Source organism: Phacochoerus africanus, chromosome 4 (assembly GCF_016906955.1).
Source record: "Phacochoerus africanus isolate WHEZ1 chromosome 4, ROS_Pafr_v1, whole genome shotgun sequence".
NCBI classification, from domain to species: domain Eukaryota; kingdom Metazoa; phylum Chordata; class Mammalia; order Artiodactyla; family Suidae; genus Phacochoerus; species Phacochoerus africanus.
The window spans coordinates 97,932,629-97,949,411 of NC_062547.1; the positions used below are offsets into that span (position 1 = coordinate 97,932,629).

The window sequence follows — 16,783 nt, forward strand, 5'->3', positions numbered from 1 at the left end:
TCATTTGGGCAAATTATCTAAGTCATTTCCACAGTTTCTACTCAACTTCTGTAATTCAAATGACCGGTATAGCAGATAAGGATGATAATAAGTCAAGCAAAATATATTCATGATTTGCTATAGAAGAAGAAAACTAAAAGATAGGTTCTGTTTGTCAACCTTCAGATTTCTGTTAGAGAAGTAACAGTAACCACTTTTTGGTTACTGTTTCAGAGAAACAGTGAATGGGGTTCTATTTTAAGTATTTAGAAGGTAATGTCAAATCACTGCAAGATTTCTTATGGTCCCTGACACTCCTAGGAGTTGCACCAGCAGGAACTGCTCTGCTCGATGCTCAAGGATTTGCAGCTGTTCTGACTGTGGAAGCCAGTGATGAACCACATGGAGTTTTAAATTTTGCTCTTTCATCAAGATTTGTTTTGCTACAAGAGGCTAACATGACAGTTCAGCTTTTCATCAACAGAGAATTTGGATCTCTAGGTCTGTGTTAACTCTAGAAGGAATGGAGTTTCCTCCAGATGCTTTTAAAATATTCTATTGGAATGGATGCAAGGCATTGGGAAAATAAATCAGGGACAAGAAAAAAATTGTTAATTCAGGACCGGACTTTATAACTTTATTTCTGAAAGATTAGAGAACTATTTAGTGTTACAGGATACTGTATAACAAACAATTGTAAAATCTCAGCAGCATATGATGACAGGCTGGCTCTTGGTCTTCTGACTGAGGCTGGGCTTGGCCAGGTATGACTGTTCCATATGTACCTCATTCTTTTCCTGGCAGCAGCAGAGGTACAAGAAAGCGAGCAAAAACATGTCAGGCCCCTTACGGTCTAGACTCAGAAGAAGCACATCATCCCTCTTACTTTGTCCTAGCAGCCAAAATAAGTGAGATGGTCAAATTCAAAGTCTGGAGATAGGGCAGAAAGCAGTATGCCTTGGCCACAGTGCAACATAACTGAGCCATTACATGGTAAAGGCCAAGGACATAGGAAGCGGTGAGGAATTGGGGTTAGTCATATAGCTGCTATAGGTGCTTTTAGGAAAGTTAAAAAGTTCGTGAGGAGATACCATATTTCAACTATAAATAATTATAAAATCTTTTCCCATCCAATTCAATTAGGAGCCATTAATGTCACATATACCACGGTTTCTGGAATGTTGAGGCCAAAGAACCAAACGGAAGGAAACCTAGCTGACCCAGATGTTGACTTTGTCCCAGTATTTGGCTTTCTGATTTTAGAAGAAGGGCAGACAGCAGCAGCCATCAACATTACTATACTTGAGGTAAAACGCTTATTTTGTTGTTGTTCCTGTATTAAACCTGAATAACCAGATAAAAAGTAGAAATTGGTTAAATACTCTGGTGCCTTTAAGTCAGTTTATTTCTTTTTGTGACTTTTTAAAAACCATACAGGGGATTCTGTTCTTGTCTAGATAGGCTGTTCTGCTGAGTATTTTCATATTTTTTGTGATAAAGAAAATTTCCTTAAGGCATTCTCCTTTAACATGACATTGGCCTATGAGATTTTTAAGGAACTTTTTGAATACTCCAGAGGATTCATTGTATTAGCAAAGCCCTGTAGATCAGTGTCCTAGTTGTTAGGACTGGTTCAATCTCACCGTCTGTTGGTATAAAATGTGATTTTGGTTGAACTTAAAAGTAATTGTTGGTGACCAAAATTGCATTTTAGATGGTTGTTCATATTGTGAAATCTTGTGCTGTTTTGGGATTTGATGTTTCAACTATGTAAATTCATTTCTAAAAGTGTTATGAAAATAGTATGTCTGTGGAAGGTAGGCGATGGTGTGGTGGGGAAGGAGAAAGAAAGAGAGTGAATATTGCCTTAGAAAAATAATTTCCTTTTTGTTTGTTTGTTTGTTTTTGGTCTTTTTTGCCATTTCTTGGGCCGCACCCATGGCATATGGAGGTTCCCAGGCTAGGGGTCTAATCGGAGCTGTAGCAGCCGGCCTACGCCAGAGCCACAGTAACTCGAGATCTGAGCCGCGTCTGCAACCTACACCACAGCTCACGGCAACGCTGGATGGTTAACCCACTGAGCAAGAGCAGGGATTGAACCCACAACCTCACAGTTCCTAGTCGGATTCGTTAACCACCGCGCCACGATGGGAACTCCAGAAAAATAATTTTCAATTACTATATATTTTGGTCGTTCTGTTTTTAAAATTATATTTTTCAGTGGTTTTTTACTTTTAAAAATTATATGTACTATACAGCATCTACCATCTGAAGTCAGTAGTTCTTTGTTTATTCCCATGGCACTATGACCTAATATAATAGTATGAGAACTCTGAAAGTGTAAGATGAAAGGTAACACTGTGTCAGTACGTGACACAGCACAAGATTTGTTTGTTTGCTTTTTTTTTTTTTTTTTTTTTTTGCTTTTTAGGCGCACACCCTCAACATGTGGAAGTTCCTAGGCTAGGGGTCGAATCAGAGGTACAGCTGCCAGCCTACGCCACAACCACAGCAACTCGGGATCTGAGTCACATCTGCGTTCTACATCACAGCTTACCGCAGTGCCAGATCCTTATCCCGCTGAGTGAGGCCAGGGATCGAACCTGCATCCTCATGGATCCTAGTCAGCTTCGTTAATCACTGAGCCATGAAGGGAACTCCCACAGCATAAGATTTGATAAACTTTTTTTTTTTTTTTTTTAGATTGCATGTATAAGTTGTACCATGCAGTATTTGTCTTCCTTTGTCTGGCTTATTTCACTTAGCATAATGCCATCAATGTTTATCCAGGTTGTCAAAAATGGCACGATTTCCTTCTTTCTTGAGGCTCTATATTCCACTTTATATACATACCACATATTCTTCATCCATTCATTCATTGACAGACACTTACTTAGGTTGTTTCTGTATCTTGGCTGTTGTGAATGATACTGCAGTTATCAGACTGCAGATACCTTTTTGATATCCTGTGTTCATTTCCTTTGGATAAACAACCAGGTGTGGGATTGCTGGATATTTTTAACTTTCTGAGGAACTTTCATGTTGTTTTTCACAGTGGCTGTACCAATTTACATTCCCACCAGCAGTGTGTAACGGTTCCCTTGCTCACTTACCTGTTGGCTTTTCTGTAGAAGCCAGTCTAACAGGTGTGAGATGAAATCTCATTGTGGTTTTGATGTGCATTTCTATGATGATTAGTGATGTTGAGCATTTTTTTTTATGTCCAGGTTGGCCATTTGTATATCTTCCTTGGAAATTTTCTATTCTGTTCCTCTGCATTTTAAATCAGATTATTTATTGTTTTGCTATTGAGTTGCATGCCTTTTAAAATATACTTTGGATATATATATATCATTTTCAGATATTGTCTCCTGTTCCATAGGTTGCCTTTTGTTGATGTTTTCTTTTTCTTTTCTTCTTCTTTTTTTGTCTTTTTGTCTTTTTAGGGCTGCATCCACGGCACGTGGAGGTTCCCAGGCTAGTGGTCTAATCAGAGCTGCAGCCGCCAGCCTATGCCACAACCACAGGAACGTCAGATTTGAACTGCATCTGTGACCTACACCATAGCTCATGGCAGTGCTGGATCCTTAAGTCACTGAATGAGGCCAGGAATTGAACTCGCAACCTCATAGTTCCTAGTCAGATTCACTTCCACTGCACCATGACTGGAACTCCTGTTGATGTTTTCTTGTGCTCTGCGGAAGCTTTTCAGTTTAATATAGTCCCACTAGTTTATTTTTGATTTTGTTGCTTTGGGTGTCAAATCCAAAAAAGTCATCGCCAAGACATATGTATTTTTTTCTGATTTAAATTTTAATCTACTCTGTGTTTGAATTTTATATTTTCCATGCACTAAGTATATATATTTATAAGATAAAGAAAACAACTTAGGAAAGATGATTAATTTGAGAGCATAATTATAGAAAATTTAATGGCTGTAATTTTTGCAGGACGATATACCAGAACTAGAAGAATATTTTCTCGTGAATTTAACTTATGTGGAGCTTATCATGGCTCCTTCTACTTCATTTCCTCCTAGACTAGGTATGATGGATTTTTTTTGTTGGTTTGTTTCTATTTACTCTCTGCAAATGAAGTAAAAGTTCATTTTCTAGTCAGAGTAATCATTGTGAAGTTTGTTAATCTCAGCTATATGTTAAACTATGGTGGGCTTCTAGATTTATTTTAATTTAGAGACCATCATCTACTGTAGTTTTGTACATTGGACAGTGTAAAGATGTTTAAGAATTATTGTCTGATGCTTTTAAAACATTACAACTCTTTTATAACCACACTTGTAATCTTCAGAATAGAATTAGTTCTTAAGAAGGGAATTTGCTTTTAAAATTTAATTTGTTGTTTTCATTAGATCTCCATACTACCAGATGCTTTTATTTTCTCTTAAACTAAACAGAGATTTTGTTTTTCTGTTGTGTTCTCTATTCCTTTTTTGACTTTTTATCTCTTTCTTTTCATGCTTTAGAAAAGACTCAGTTAATACATTACAGACTGAAAGGTAAAACGAACCTTAGTACAAAATTTATGTAGATTACTTTAAAAGGATGTATTCCTGTTATTAAAACACAGACTCCTATTTATGATTTAGATGTTTGATATTGGAAATTTTGTCTAAAACTTTTAGGTATGATGGCCTAGTTGGGGGGGTGGGGTGGTGAATAGCATTGAGGTATCCTGCTCCCCATCCCTTGATTAGAAGGTGCTCAGGGCAGAGAGGAAATTAGTCTGGCTTAAAGGAGAAGAAGCACGGCCAAGAGCGGTAGCCTAAGGAATATGTGTTCCTCATTCACTTCAGAGGCTCAAAATGCTAACTTCGAAAATAGGGAAAAGGAATAAACAGTTTTTAATATGTTGTTATTATTTGAAAAGTTTCTACTTTGTTTTGCAAAGCAAATATGTGATTCCAGTGACTAAGCTGTTTACATCAAGCAATTATTACAAGGTAATTATTGCTTGTACTAAGATGACTAACAGAGTATATCACATTTCCTTATGCTCAGATTAGAGGTAATTTGATTAGTTTACCTTTTGATAAGGGCTTTCTAATGCCCCCACATTTTTTTTTTTTTTGTCTTTTCTAGGGCTGCTCCCATAGCATATTAGACCCCAGGCTAGGGGTCTAATCGGAGCTGTAGCCACTGGCCTATGCTAGAGCCATAGCAACTCGGGATCTGAGCCGCATCTGCGACCTACACCACCGCTCACGGCAAGGCTGGGTCCTTAACCCACTGAGCGCGGCCAGGGATCGAACCCGCAACCTCATGGTTCCTAGTCGGATTTGTTAACCACTGCACCATGACGGGAACTCCTAATGCCCCCATATTAAATGCTTTTTATATTAGTACCATTATCCCTTATGTTTTCCTAGTTTGCAGATGAAGGAGCTTAGGCTAAGAGACACTAGGTAGCATGCCAAAGTCACACAGCTAGGACACTGTGGAGCTGACCTACTGCTCTGTAGCCTCTAGTTTGATGGGCACAAATCCTGATTTTATATTCTTTCCTCAACACTGTCTAGCCTCTTCACTCAGGGAGGATTCTCTTCTTACCCCTTCTTCACCCAGGCAGCTGTTATAAGTATTCTAGAGTAAGCTGGAGCCTCTAACATTTAAAAGATAAAGGACAAACTTATTAAAAAACAGAACAAAGAGTAAGGGTTTTGAATAATGGATATAGGTAATATACTGAAATTGGTAGAATACAGAATATAAAGGCTTAAGAGAAATTTACTTTAAGCTTAATCTTTATTCTGCCTATTCCCCCGTATTTCCCGCCTGTCTCAGCCTGTTCATAACCCTATCTCTCACTCTCTCTTTTGCACACCTGTATTTTTCTCTGCAGCATTTCCTGCTTTACTCGTCCCATTTTTTTTCTTCCTCTTTCTACTCCTTGTGACTATCCCCATTTTTCTTTCCTCTTGACATGGATTAAAATAATAGAAATATGGAAAAAATAAAAATCATTAAAATTAAAAAGAAACTTACTGATTACCTTAAAAATATAGAAATAAAACCATAACTTCATTTGCTTCTTTTATACTGTTTGGAGTTGATTAAATTTGTTTAAGTCAGTGGTTCTTGTTATCAAAAAGTTTCCTTGTTCAAATGTTATGAACATTTACGTGTTATTCTCTTAAACATGTTTTGAATATGTCAACAGTTTCTCTGTACTGGGAACTGTTAATACCAAAGATATGATCTTTAACTTCTGTATCAGATAGTTCTCTTTTAAATCACTTATGTTTATTTTAAAATGTCTTCTTTTTTTTTAGATTCAGAGGGCTTGACTGCGCAAATTATTATTGATGCCAATGATGGTGCTCGAGGCATAATTGAGTGGCAACATAGCAGGTAAACCCAAGGCTGTGTGAGAGTCCTATTCTGAGTTTCTGATTCTTTACTCTCTAATGAATAAAAACTTACGAGGAAAAATGAATGTATCCTCTTTATTATAGGTTTGAAGTAAATGAAACCCAAGAAAGTTTAACATTGGTGGCCCAGAGGAGCAGAGGGGCTCTTGGCCAGGTTTCCTTGTTTGTGTACGCCCAGAATTTGGAAGCACAGCTTGGGCTGGATTACGTCTTTATCCCAATGGTGAGTTCAATGAGAGTTATAGTGACTTAGTGAATAAATTAATTTTTCCCCCTTTTTACAGCTGCATCTCTGGCATGTGGAAGTTCCTGGGCTAGGGTTCTAATTGTAGGTACATCTGAGGCCTAAACCACAGCCATGGCAATGTCAGATCCCAGTTGCATCTGTGACCTACGCTGCAGCTTGAGGCAGTGTTGGGTCCTTAACCCATTGAGCCACAACAGAAACTCCTAAATTAATCTTAAAACAATAAACTACTATATAGTTCACAGTTAACTAGGGCAAAAGATTTCCACATGGTGGAATAGCTCTCTTCACTATTTTAGTAAAATATATAAATTGAATTTTCAGAACTGTTATAAAGATTATTCTGTATATCATTTCATTCAATTGTTATTTATTGAACTATTTGATATTCACTTTTTTCTTTTTTCTTTCTTTCTTTTTTTTTTTTTTTGGTCTTTTTGCTATTTCTTTGGGCCACTCCCGCGGCATATGGAGGTTCCCAGGCTAGGGGTTGAATCGGAGCTCTAGCCACCGGCCTACGCCAGAGCCACAGCAACGTAGGATCCGAGCCGCATCTGCAACCTACACCATAGCTCACGACAACACCGGATCGTTAACCCACTGAGCAAGGCCAGGGACCGAACCAGCAACCTCATGGTTCCTAGTCGGATTCGTTAACCACTGCGCCACGACGGGAACTCCCCACTTTTTTCAATATTCGATACTAGAGAACAAAAGTTACTGTGTTAAAGAATTTATATCATTAGATGACCTTCTTAGAGTGTTTCTTACACTCCTTGAAAATGTTAACTCTTTTATTTCTTTAATTTGCTGAAACATCTTAAGTGTTTGAAAATGCTTTTTATTTTGTCTATTCATGCCTTACACTAGTCAAATGTTAATTTTCTTTTCTTACTACACAACTTTTACTTTTTAAACTTAATATTGTTAATCTAAATAAAAAGATCATGCAAAAAATAAGGAAAAATTCCTGTAAATAGCTCATTTCATATTCACAACTAAATTGTACATGTTGCCATTTTATAAAAACTCAAAGTGTATTAAAATATAATACAAGTCTACTTTGACTTTTTTGACCAGATTCTTCATTTTGGTGATGGAGAAAGGTATAAAAACATTGACATCATGATTCTTGATGATGACATTCCAGAAGGAGCTGAAACATTTCAGCTGATTTTAACAAATCCTTCTCCTGGACTGGAGCTTGGGGAGAATATAATGGGTAATTGATGGTTTCTTACACACTCGATCACTCCTTCTGTTTTCCTAATACAGAGACAATTGTAAAGGCTTAGAGAGATTTTTTGATGGTTTTCTGTGCTTAGAATGAAAAATATTTTAAGTTAAGCATTTTAGAATTCCATGTCAGTGTAACAGTGCTTCTAGCCTATACCTAGTTGTCTGTGAGTATATGAGTATGTGTGTGTAAAACCAAAAAGTAGGTTGGTAGCAAAAATTATTATTACTAAGTTATTTCTGCAATTATTATACAATTTATTTGATTTCTAAATGTCTTTCCTCTGGAATTTGAGTTCTGCTCTGATTTCCTGTTTAGCAGTAGAGGGCATGACAAATTAACTGTTTTTAGTGTCATCTGACTAAGGGAGTATTTTCACATAGAATTGAAATAAATTGATACTTCAGACATTGTGGGGGCCATAATTATTTGGTTGGAACAGTTTGACATTGTTAGGAAAGTGAACATTCTAGTTCACTGCTTAATAGTTATCATGCTGACAGCTTAGAGAAGGTACAAAAAAGGAGACAGAAGAGGAAACCTCATAGAAATATAGAACTTCAGGATTGGAAGAGCTCTGCAAAAGGACACTTACTTCAGTTCCTTTGGTGATAAATAAGTGGATTTAAAAGACTTAAGTGTTGACAGACTCTGTAGCTTCTTTTTTTTTAGATAATGGCCAAGAGTTCTTTGGGATTCCTTTAATTTCACTAACTTTTATATCCCTAAATTATTGACCTTTATGAAAAAAAATCTGATTGTAATAAAAAAGAATTTTGATTAACCAAGAACTGGTTTTACTTTTATTGCGATATTGATAAAATTAAGTGATATTTCTGAGGCTGCCGAATTTTTTCTTGAGGCTCTGGCCATTGTTTCAAAGTCAAGGAGTATGTTGAAAATATACTTTTTTTGTTTGTTTTTGTGTAACACGGTGGGCTGTATGTAAAGGGTTGTAGGAGTAGACACAGTGGGTTGGTTAAGAGACTTTAACCTATAAGCAACAGAAAACCCAATTCAAACTGACTTAAATGGAAGTAATTTGTTGGCTCGTTTAATCTAAGGGTCGAGAGACCTGTAGCTTAAGATGAGAAAGGACCGGGACTTAACCATGTCACCAAAGACCCTATTAGTTTCTGTCTCTTCTCCTTCCTTGAGGAGTATTGGCCTCATCCCAAGGTTAATGTTACTTGTTTTCACAAGACGGTTACCAGCATTCTTCTTCTACATTCCATAAGAGGAAAGACAGAGTATTCAAAATTAAGCATTCCTAAAAAGTCCAGATATAATTCGGATTGGAATTATGTAGGTTCCACGCCCACTACTGTGAGTAGGAGGAAATAATATGTTGTTTGACTCTGTCAAGTTTACTTTATGCTTGTAATTGGCTATTTTAAAATATTTTAAAAAATCCTTAGGACAGTAAATGCTTTGATACTAGGTAATTTCTTAAACCAGGCCTCATTAATTAACCTTTATACTATTTCCAAACTTTGATGAAGTTTCAATGAATATCCTTGTATATACATTTTTGTGTATATGGGCAATTAAAATATCTGTTGAGTACAATGGATATTGTGCAAAAAGGACACCACCTACCTTCTCTAGTACCTGCACTCCAAAGTGTCTGTATAAAGTGTTTAACCACATCCTCACCAGCAATTTCTTTGGTCTTTAACATTTTTAATTTGACAGCCTTCATCACCATCCTTGCTAATGATGATGGCCCTGGAGTTCTATCATTTAACAACAGTGAGCACTTTTTCCTGCAAGAACCAACAGCTCTCTACAACCAGCAGAGTGTGGCAGTATTGTACATTGTTCGGGAACCTGCACAAGGACTGTTTGGAACTGTGACTGTTCAGTTCATTGTGACAGAAGTGAATTCTTCAGTGGAGTCTAAAGATCTTACTCCTTCCAAAGGATATATTGTTTTAGAAGAAGGTGTTCATTTCAAGGTACAATACGAACCTTTGATGAGAATGAGTGATTAATATTTGTAAAATATTTTTCTCTTTGAGAAGTACAGCTTAGGTAATAGGTAACAACATGATTAGGTGTTCCCATCATGGCTCAGTGGTAACAAACCCAACTAGTATCCATGAGGATGTGCGTTCAATCCCTGGCTTTGTTCAGTGGGTTAAGAATCCGGCATTGCCGTGAGCTGTGTTGTTGGTCATAGATGTGGCTCGGATCCCATGTTGCTGTGGGTGTGGTGTAGGCCAGCAGCTATAGCTCCTATTCAGTCTAGCATGGGAACTTCCATATGCTGTGGTTGAGGCTCTAAAAAGACCAAAAAAAAAAAAAAAGATATTAGAGTGTCACGTGAAAGTGCCGTAGTGCTGCATTGTTTGCATAGAATGTTACTAGAGAAATTTGCCCCATAAATTGATGAGTAGAATGTGGAAGTAATAAAGAAAACATGCATATTGCTGTTTTAAATGTTAAGTATATTTAAATGGCATACATTACTTTACATTGTCTCTAAATCATATAACTAAAAGAAATACCAAGCCATTCACTGCACTCATTAAAAGAGTCAGTTTTTCTTTTACCACATTTTTATTAAACGAAATAGAAATGCTTCCTTTAGACTGCTTGTTTAAGAAGTAAGTATCCTTTGTGAATAGAAATAGCTTATTGCAGGAAAAATGTTAGACTTGGAACTGATCATGAATGTGAACTTGCAGAAATTTACCTTCTGAAACTTATTTTTATGTGTATTAATAACTTTCTGTTCTTGCTACTAAACTTTATTTATTTATTTTTATTTTTAATTTTTTTTTTGTCTTTTTGTGTTTTCTTGAGCTGCTCTCGCAGCATGTGGAGGTTCCCAGGCTAGGGGGTCTAATCAGAGCTGTAGCCACCGGCCTACACCAGAGCCACAGCAACACAGGATCCGAGCTGCATCTGTAACCCACACCACAGCTCACAGCAACACCAGATCCTTAACCCACTGAGCAAGGCGAGGGGTCGAACCTGCAACCTCATGGTTCCTAGTCAGATTCATTAACCACTGTGCCACGACGGGAACTCCTAAACTGAACTCCTATCAGTTTAAAGCAACTGATTTTTTAAAAAAAGAAAAAAATTAAAAAAGAGTTTTTGTTGTTGACTAGTAATCCGACTAGTAGCTATGAGGATGTGGGTTCAAACCCTGGCCTTGCTCAGAAGGTTCAAGGATCTGGCATTGTAGTGTTGGTTGCAGACACAGCTTGGATCTGGCATTGCTGTGGCTGTGGCATAGGATGGCAGCTGCAGCTCTGATTTGACCCCTAGCCTGGGAACTTGAATATGCCGTGGGTACGGCCCTAAAAAGGCAAAAAAATAACTGATTGTATTAGCTTCAGATATTTTTCAAGTCAGCTATGTAAAGTATAATAATTCTAATAAAATATGTTATATTTTAAACTGTGTCATCTAAAAACAGTTCATCTAATAGTTAAATAAGTTTATGATCATTCTGTATAAACTTCAACACATTTTTGAATTTATATTGATTTGCATGTCTGATTTTTTCATGTTTTTAGAAATTTAGAACCTTTAATTGATTTGTTCAAAGACACTTAGATCTTGATATAGATTTTTTTATCTGTATCAAATTTGAAGTATTTTATGAATTTGCTGTTGCTTCATAGTCACATGCTTTTTTAAAAAGTTTCAAATTTTATTTTATTTAATTTTTTGTATATTTTAAATTTATTATTATTATTATATAAGTTTTTAGCTGAGCCCACAGCATGTGAAAGTTCCTGGACTAGGGATTGAACCCGCACCACAGCAGTCACCTGAGCCACAGCAGTGACAATGCTGCATCCTTAACCTGCTGTGCCACCAGGAAATTCTGTATTATTATATCTTTATTGTGGCATTTTTTTTTCTTAAAAGACTCTTTAACAGTGTGTTTGAAGACCTTTCTGTTCATTAGGCAAATTTTAGAGCAAATTGGATTAAATACTTTTTCTCTCACCAACATAACTTTTTCCCCACATGTTTTTATTTTGAGGTATAAACAGTAAAATACAAAAATCTTAAGTGTGGTTTATGTCTCACTTATGCCTCAGTGACTTTAAAAAATATGTATACACCAATGTAACAACCACTCAGATTAGTATATTAAACATTATGTCACACAGAAGTTTCCTTTTTGTCCCTTGCCCTCCCATGAGTAAAGTGTTTTCTGGTTTCTAGCACTGAAGACTCATTTTGCTGATTCTTAAACTTCTTATAAATAGAAGCATACAGTATGTATTCTGGTTTCCTTTAGTCAACATAGTTTTTGGTTGTACACATGAGTATTTGGCTCTTTTTTTATTGCTCAGTAGCATTGCATTTGATAGACCACAGGTTGTTTATCTGTTGTCCTGTTGATAAACATGTGGATAGTTTTTAATTTGTTGGTGGTATGGCCATAACTGCTTTTAAAAGTGAATCCTATGACACATGAGACTAATGCAGTTATGTGGTTAGGGCAGGATTTAAAAAAAAAAAAAGGAGCAACAATAAAGACCTAAATGTAATTTTTTAATCTCAGTGATATTTTTGAAGGCCTTAAATATTTATTTTCAGACATTTCAGGGCAATATATCACAGAGTTGAAAATCTTAAAAGTTGAAACAATTTTAACATTACGAGGATCAGTATTAAAATAAAAAAGAGGCAATGTTTTCCAAAACATTATTTTGTTGTCAAAACTATTTAGCCCGTTACTCTAGATGTGTATTGCAAAAATACTGAATTCTAGTATCTTTTGTTTATGTTTTCAGGCCCTACACATATCTGCCATATTGGACACGGAGCCAGAGATGGATGAGCATTTTGTTTGCACCTTGTTTAATCCAACTGGAGGTGCTAGACTAGGGGCGCATATTCAAACCCTGATAACAGTTTTGCAAAACCAGGCCCCTTTGGGGCTCTTCAGTATCTCTGCAGTTGCAAATAGGTATAGTTTATTCATAAGGAAATTTTCACTTTTGAAGCTAAGTAGGAAGTATCTTTTGGTTTGAAATGCCAAAGAAAATTGATCTCTAATTATTGTGATGGGAACTTTTAAAATGAACTCTAGCAGCCAGACCCAGAGAGACCGTAACAGGGAGCATGAAAAACCTAATTCATGTCCTATAGAATGATGTTATTAGAATTTTTATTTTCTCAGAATCCATACTCTCTGGTAAAAGCACTATTCTGTGTTTTCAATAATAATAAAAAGTGAGAAATAATATAAATTATGTTTAGTTGCTCAGACCATGTGAATGACTCTTCAAACATATATTAACATGTTTGTAGTTAAAAAATTCCTTCTGGAAACAAAACTTTTTTAATATTCTAGAAATATTCCAATAGATCTAGTTTTATCAATATGTTAAGAGTTTTCTGATTCATTTTTTCTCTGTTAAATATGTTTAGTTTATGTGAAGAGAAACTTAGGAATGACAAAGTTTTACTTATTTTGGAATATGTAGTGTGAAGTTAACTGAAGCTACTGTGTATTTTCTTACCATTATAGTATTAGATCATGATGGTTTTAAAGATCTTAATAAGTAAATATTTTTGAGCTCTAGGTTCTAATCTTCCGGCTGTATAAAGTTTGTGGATGGATCTCAACTTGTTTAAAGTGTATTAAATACATAGAAGCAATGTGATAGATATATTTAAAATGTGGAAATTATTATTAATATTAATAAAAGAATATTATTAATATTCTTTTTCTGCTTTCTGCAACCACTTGTTTCTTTTAGCGCCACCTCTATAGACATTGAAGAAGCCAACAGGACTGTGTATTTAAATGTGTCACGTACCAATGGCATTGATTTAACCGTGAGTGTGGAGTGGGAGACAGTTTCTGAAACAGCCTTTGGCATGAGTATGTTCACTTTCTTTTAAGAACAAAATTCTATAATCAAGAAAGATTGTATGTATAAGATTGACATTTTTCCCCCTGTGAATTGTATCCTTTAGATTTGTTGAAGATGGAGAACAGATATCTCATTCTTTTATTACATTCACAAATATTTATTGAGTGCCTGTCCTGTGCCAGGCATGGCTCTGAACTCATGAAGCTTAGAATTTAGTGGGAGACAGAAATAAATCAAAAAGGAAAAAATCAATGTGTAGTTTAAACTATGATAAATGTTTTGAAGGTAAAGTTCTAAGTGTTGTAAGAACATAAAGGCGTGTTTCCCAGGGGTATTGATGTTTGAACTAAGACTGAACATTGAGTTGGAGGAATATGGAAGAGAAAATGGAAAACAATCAAGGCAGAGGTCTAGAGGCATAAAAAGGCATGTAAGTGAAGAATTGAAAAGTGAACACTGGGTTTAAAAATAAGGGAGAGTGTGGAGTTTGGAGAGTGGATGACACCAGATCATTCCAGAACTTGGAGAATATGTCACATACATTAGTCTTTATTGTAGGGTTATGGAAAGTCTCTGAGTGGTCTTGGCATGAGGAAGGGTTCCCATGCATGTATGGAGGTAGTATGATCACATTTGTGTTTTGAAGGTATCTTTTTCGGTACCATGTAAAGGATGGATTGGCACAGGAGAAATGACAGGATGAAAGGAGGTAAACAAAAGGACAACAAGTGATTATAGCTTAGACCAGTTTGTGGATTGGATGTGAAGAAGGTGCTTGCCATGTCTCATGGGTTTTGAGCTTGTGCAGTTGGATGGAGAGTCATGCCATTCAGTAAGAAAGGGAGTACTAAATGGGAATAAATATTATTTTGGTGATGGGCGTAAAATATTTGAATTTGACTTAACTTGTTAGAAGACATTTCTCTAGACTCAAAAGGAGATCTCTGCTGGAGAGATACATGTGTGAATCTGTAGCGTACATGTTACTTTTCAAGTCATGGAAATTGATGTAAAAACCTGGAAAATGAGAATGAAGATAGAGAAAGAATGAGGACTGGGCTCTGAGAAGGCTCATGTTGAATGGCTAGGGAGAGGAGGAAGAGACTTAGAAGACCTGGTGAGACACCCAGGGGAATGTGGGATTGTAGACAGCAGCAGAAGAGCATTTTATTTTATTTTATTGTCTTTTTAGGGCCACAACCATGGCATATGAAAGTTCCCAGGCTAGGGGTCAAATCGGAGCTATAGCTGCCGGCCTACACCAGAGCCACAGCAACGCCAGATCTGAGCCACATCTGAGACCTACTCTACAGCTCACGGCAATGCCACATTCTTAACCCACTGAGTGGGGCTAGGATTGAACCCATGTCTACGTGGGTACCAGTCAGGTTCATTAAGCCTGTGCCACCATGGGAACTCCAGAAGAGCCTTTTAAAAAGAAAGAAGTGGTGCATTCTGTCAGTTCCTGGTGAGAAGTCCAGTAAGATTAGAACTGAAAAAAAAAAAAACACTCATGGTAGTTAGCAATATAGAAGACATGAAATAGCAAGAGCTCTTTGTGTAGAGGAATTAACATTTTGAATGGAGGTGAGGGAATGGAGACCTCAGATGTATACAAGTAGTTCAGGAAATTTGGCTGAGAACATAGGACCTTGCAAAAGTAGTGATGTTATGTAGAGGCCAGGGCTTTTTATTTATTTGTTTAGTTTAATGAGACCTAAGCACATGTAAATGTTCATGAGAAAGGCCTTGTAAGTGGACAGGATTGAATATTTAGAAGAGAGAGGGGATAATTAATAATGGTACATTTGCCTAAAAGGCAGGAAAATCCAAAAAAGGTCCAGTAGGATCTAAAAGGGACCCAAAGAAGAAAGATTATGGTTTCTAATCCAGAGTTACCTCATTAGAGTTTGGAATCTGCATGTGTTTTGTGGAAGTGCTTGTGAGAGTATGTGTTGGAGATTCTTAAATGTCAGTAGGCATTGTTTATCCTTCATTCACCATCTTCCTGAACTACGGTAGGGAAGGATTTGACCTTATGACCAAGACTTCAGTGCACAGCACTTGGACTCTTAATGAAAAAGCTGTGGTGGCAAAGCAGGACTTTAAAATACTGGATTTCTAGGAAAGGAAATCACTAATGGCTAGTACATAAAAGGCATTGGCATTATGACTTTTTTATTTTTATTTTTTGGTCTTTTTGCCTTATCTGGGGCTGTATCCATGGCATATGGAGGTTCCCAGGCTAGGGGTCCAATCGGAGCTGTTGTTGCCGGCCTACGCCAGAGCCACAGCAATGCGGGATCTGAGCCCCACCTGCGGCCTACACCACAGCTCACGGCAATGCTGGATCCTTAACCCACTGAGCAAGGCCAGGGATCGAACCTGCAACCTCATGGTTCCTAGTCAGATTCGTTAACCACTGAGCCACAACGGGAACTCCTGGCATTATGATTTCTTGAACTAAGTGAATTTCAGGTTTGGTAATCTAAAAATGATCATTAATTTACAAGGATCCTAGGCCTCAACCTTGACAGTTGTTTTTTGCTGTTCATGCCATTAACTCAGTTTAAAAAGAACTAACTTTCATGGGAAACTGTCATGATAATAGAACATAGAAGGTTTTTAAAAGATATTCTTCATTAGATAGGGATTTTTGTTTTTGTCTGTTTAATTGCAGTTTAGAATTTTAGGACAAGTATCTGTTATAGCAGGCTGGTAAAACTGGACAGCCATTTGTAGTAGGTGAGTCTGCTTTGGCATTCTTAAAATATGTATGGGGATAGTTTCAAAATAATAGTATTAAGTTTTTTAAAACCCAACATTTATCATGTTTCCATCAAAAATATTTATTTTTAAAATTTTCTTTATATTTTCATCATCTTTGTGAAAGCTGATTAAAATCAGGCTGAACATGTTTCCTTTTAAAGTGCATATTTAGTATTTATTTATAAATGTACTCTGGAAACCTTTGTGGGTTTAGTGCAGGGTAGTAACAATTTTTCGTGGCTTTGTAAGTTGCTATATTAGTTACTGTTTTGAAGTTCTTTAGTTTGTCTCTTTCTCACACACATGCA

At 36.6% G+C, this 16,783-nt stretch overlaps 1 protein-coding gene across 1 annotated transcript in view; it reads left to right on the forward strand.

Moving 5' to 3' along the window:
• The window catches only part of ADGRV1 (adhesion G protein-coupled receptor V1), a 538,647-nt gene that overhangs the window by 136,968 nt on the left and 384,896 nt on the right, over window positions 1-16,783 (forward strand). The window contains exons 37-45 of the mRNA XM_047778281.1: window positions 301-480; window positions 1,123-1,286; window positions 3,930-4,023; window positions 6,269-6,347; window positions 6,452-6,590; window positions 7,695-7,836; window positions 9,547-9,809; window positions 12,618-12,793; window positions 13,590-13,714. Coding sequence (XP_047634237.1) covers window positions 301-480; window positions 1,123-1,286; window positions 3,930-4,023; window positions 6,269-6,347; window positions 6,452-6,590; window positions 7,695-7,836; window positions 9,547-9,809; window positions 12,618-12,793; window positions 13,590-13,714 — 1,362 coding nt within the window. The remainder of the gene's footprint in view (window positions 1-300; window positions 481-1,122; window positions 1,287-3,929; window positions 4,024-6,268; window positions 6,348-6,451; window positions 6,591-7,694; window positions 7,837-9,546; window positions 9,810-12,617; window positions 12,794-13,589; window positions 13,715-16,783) is intronic.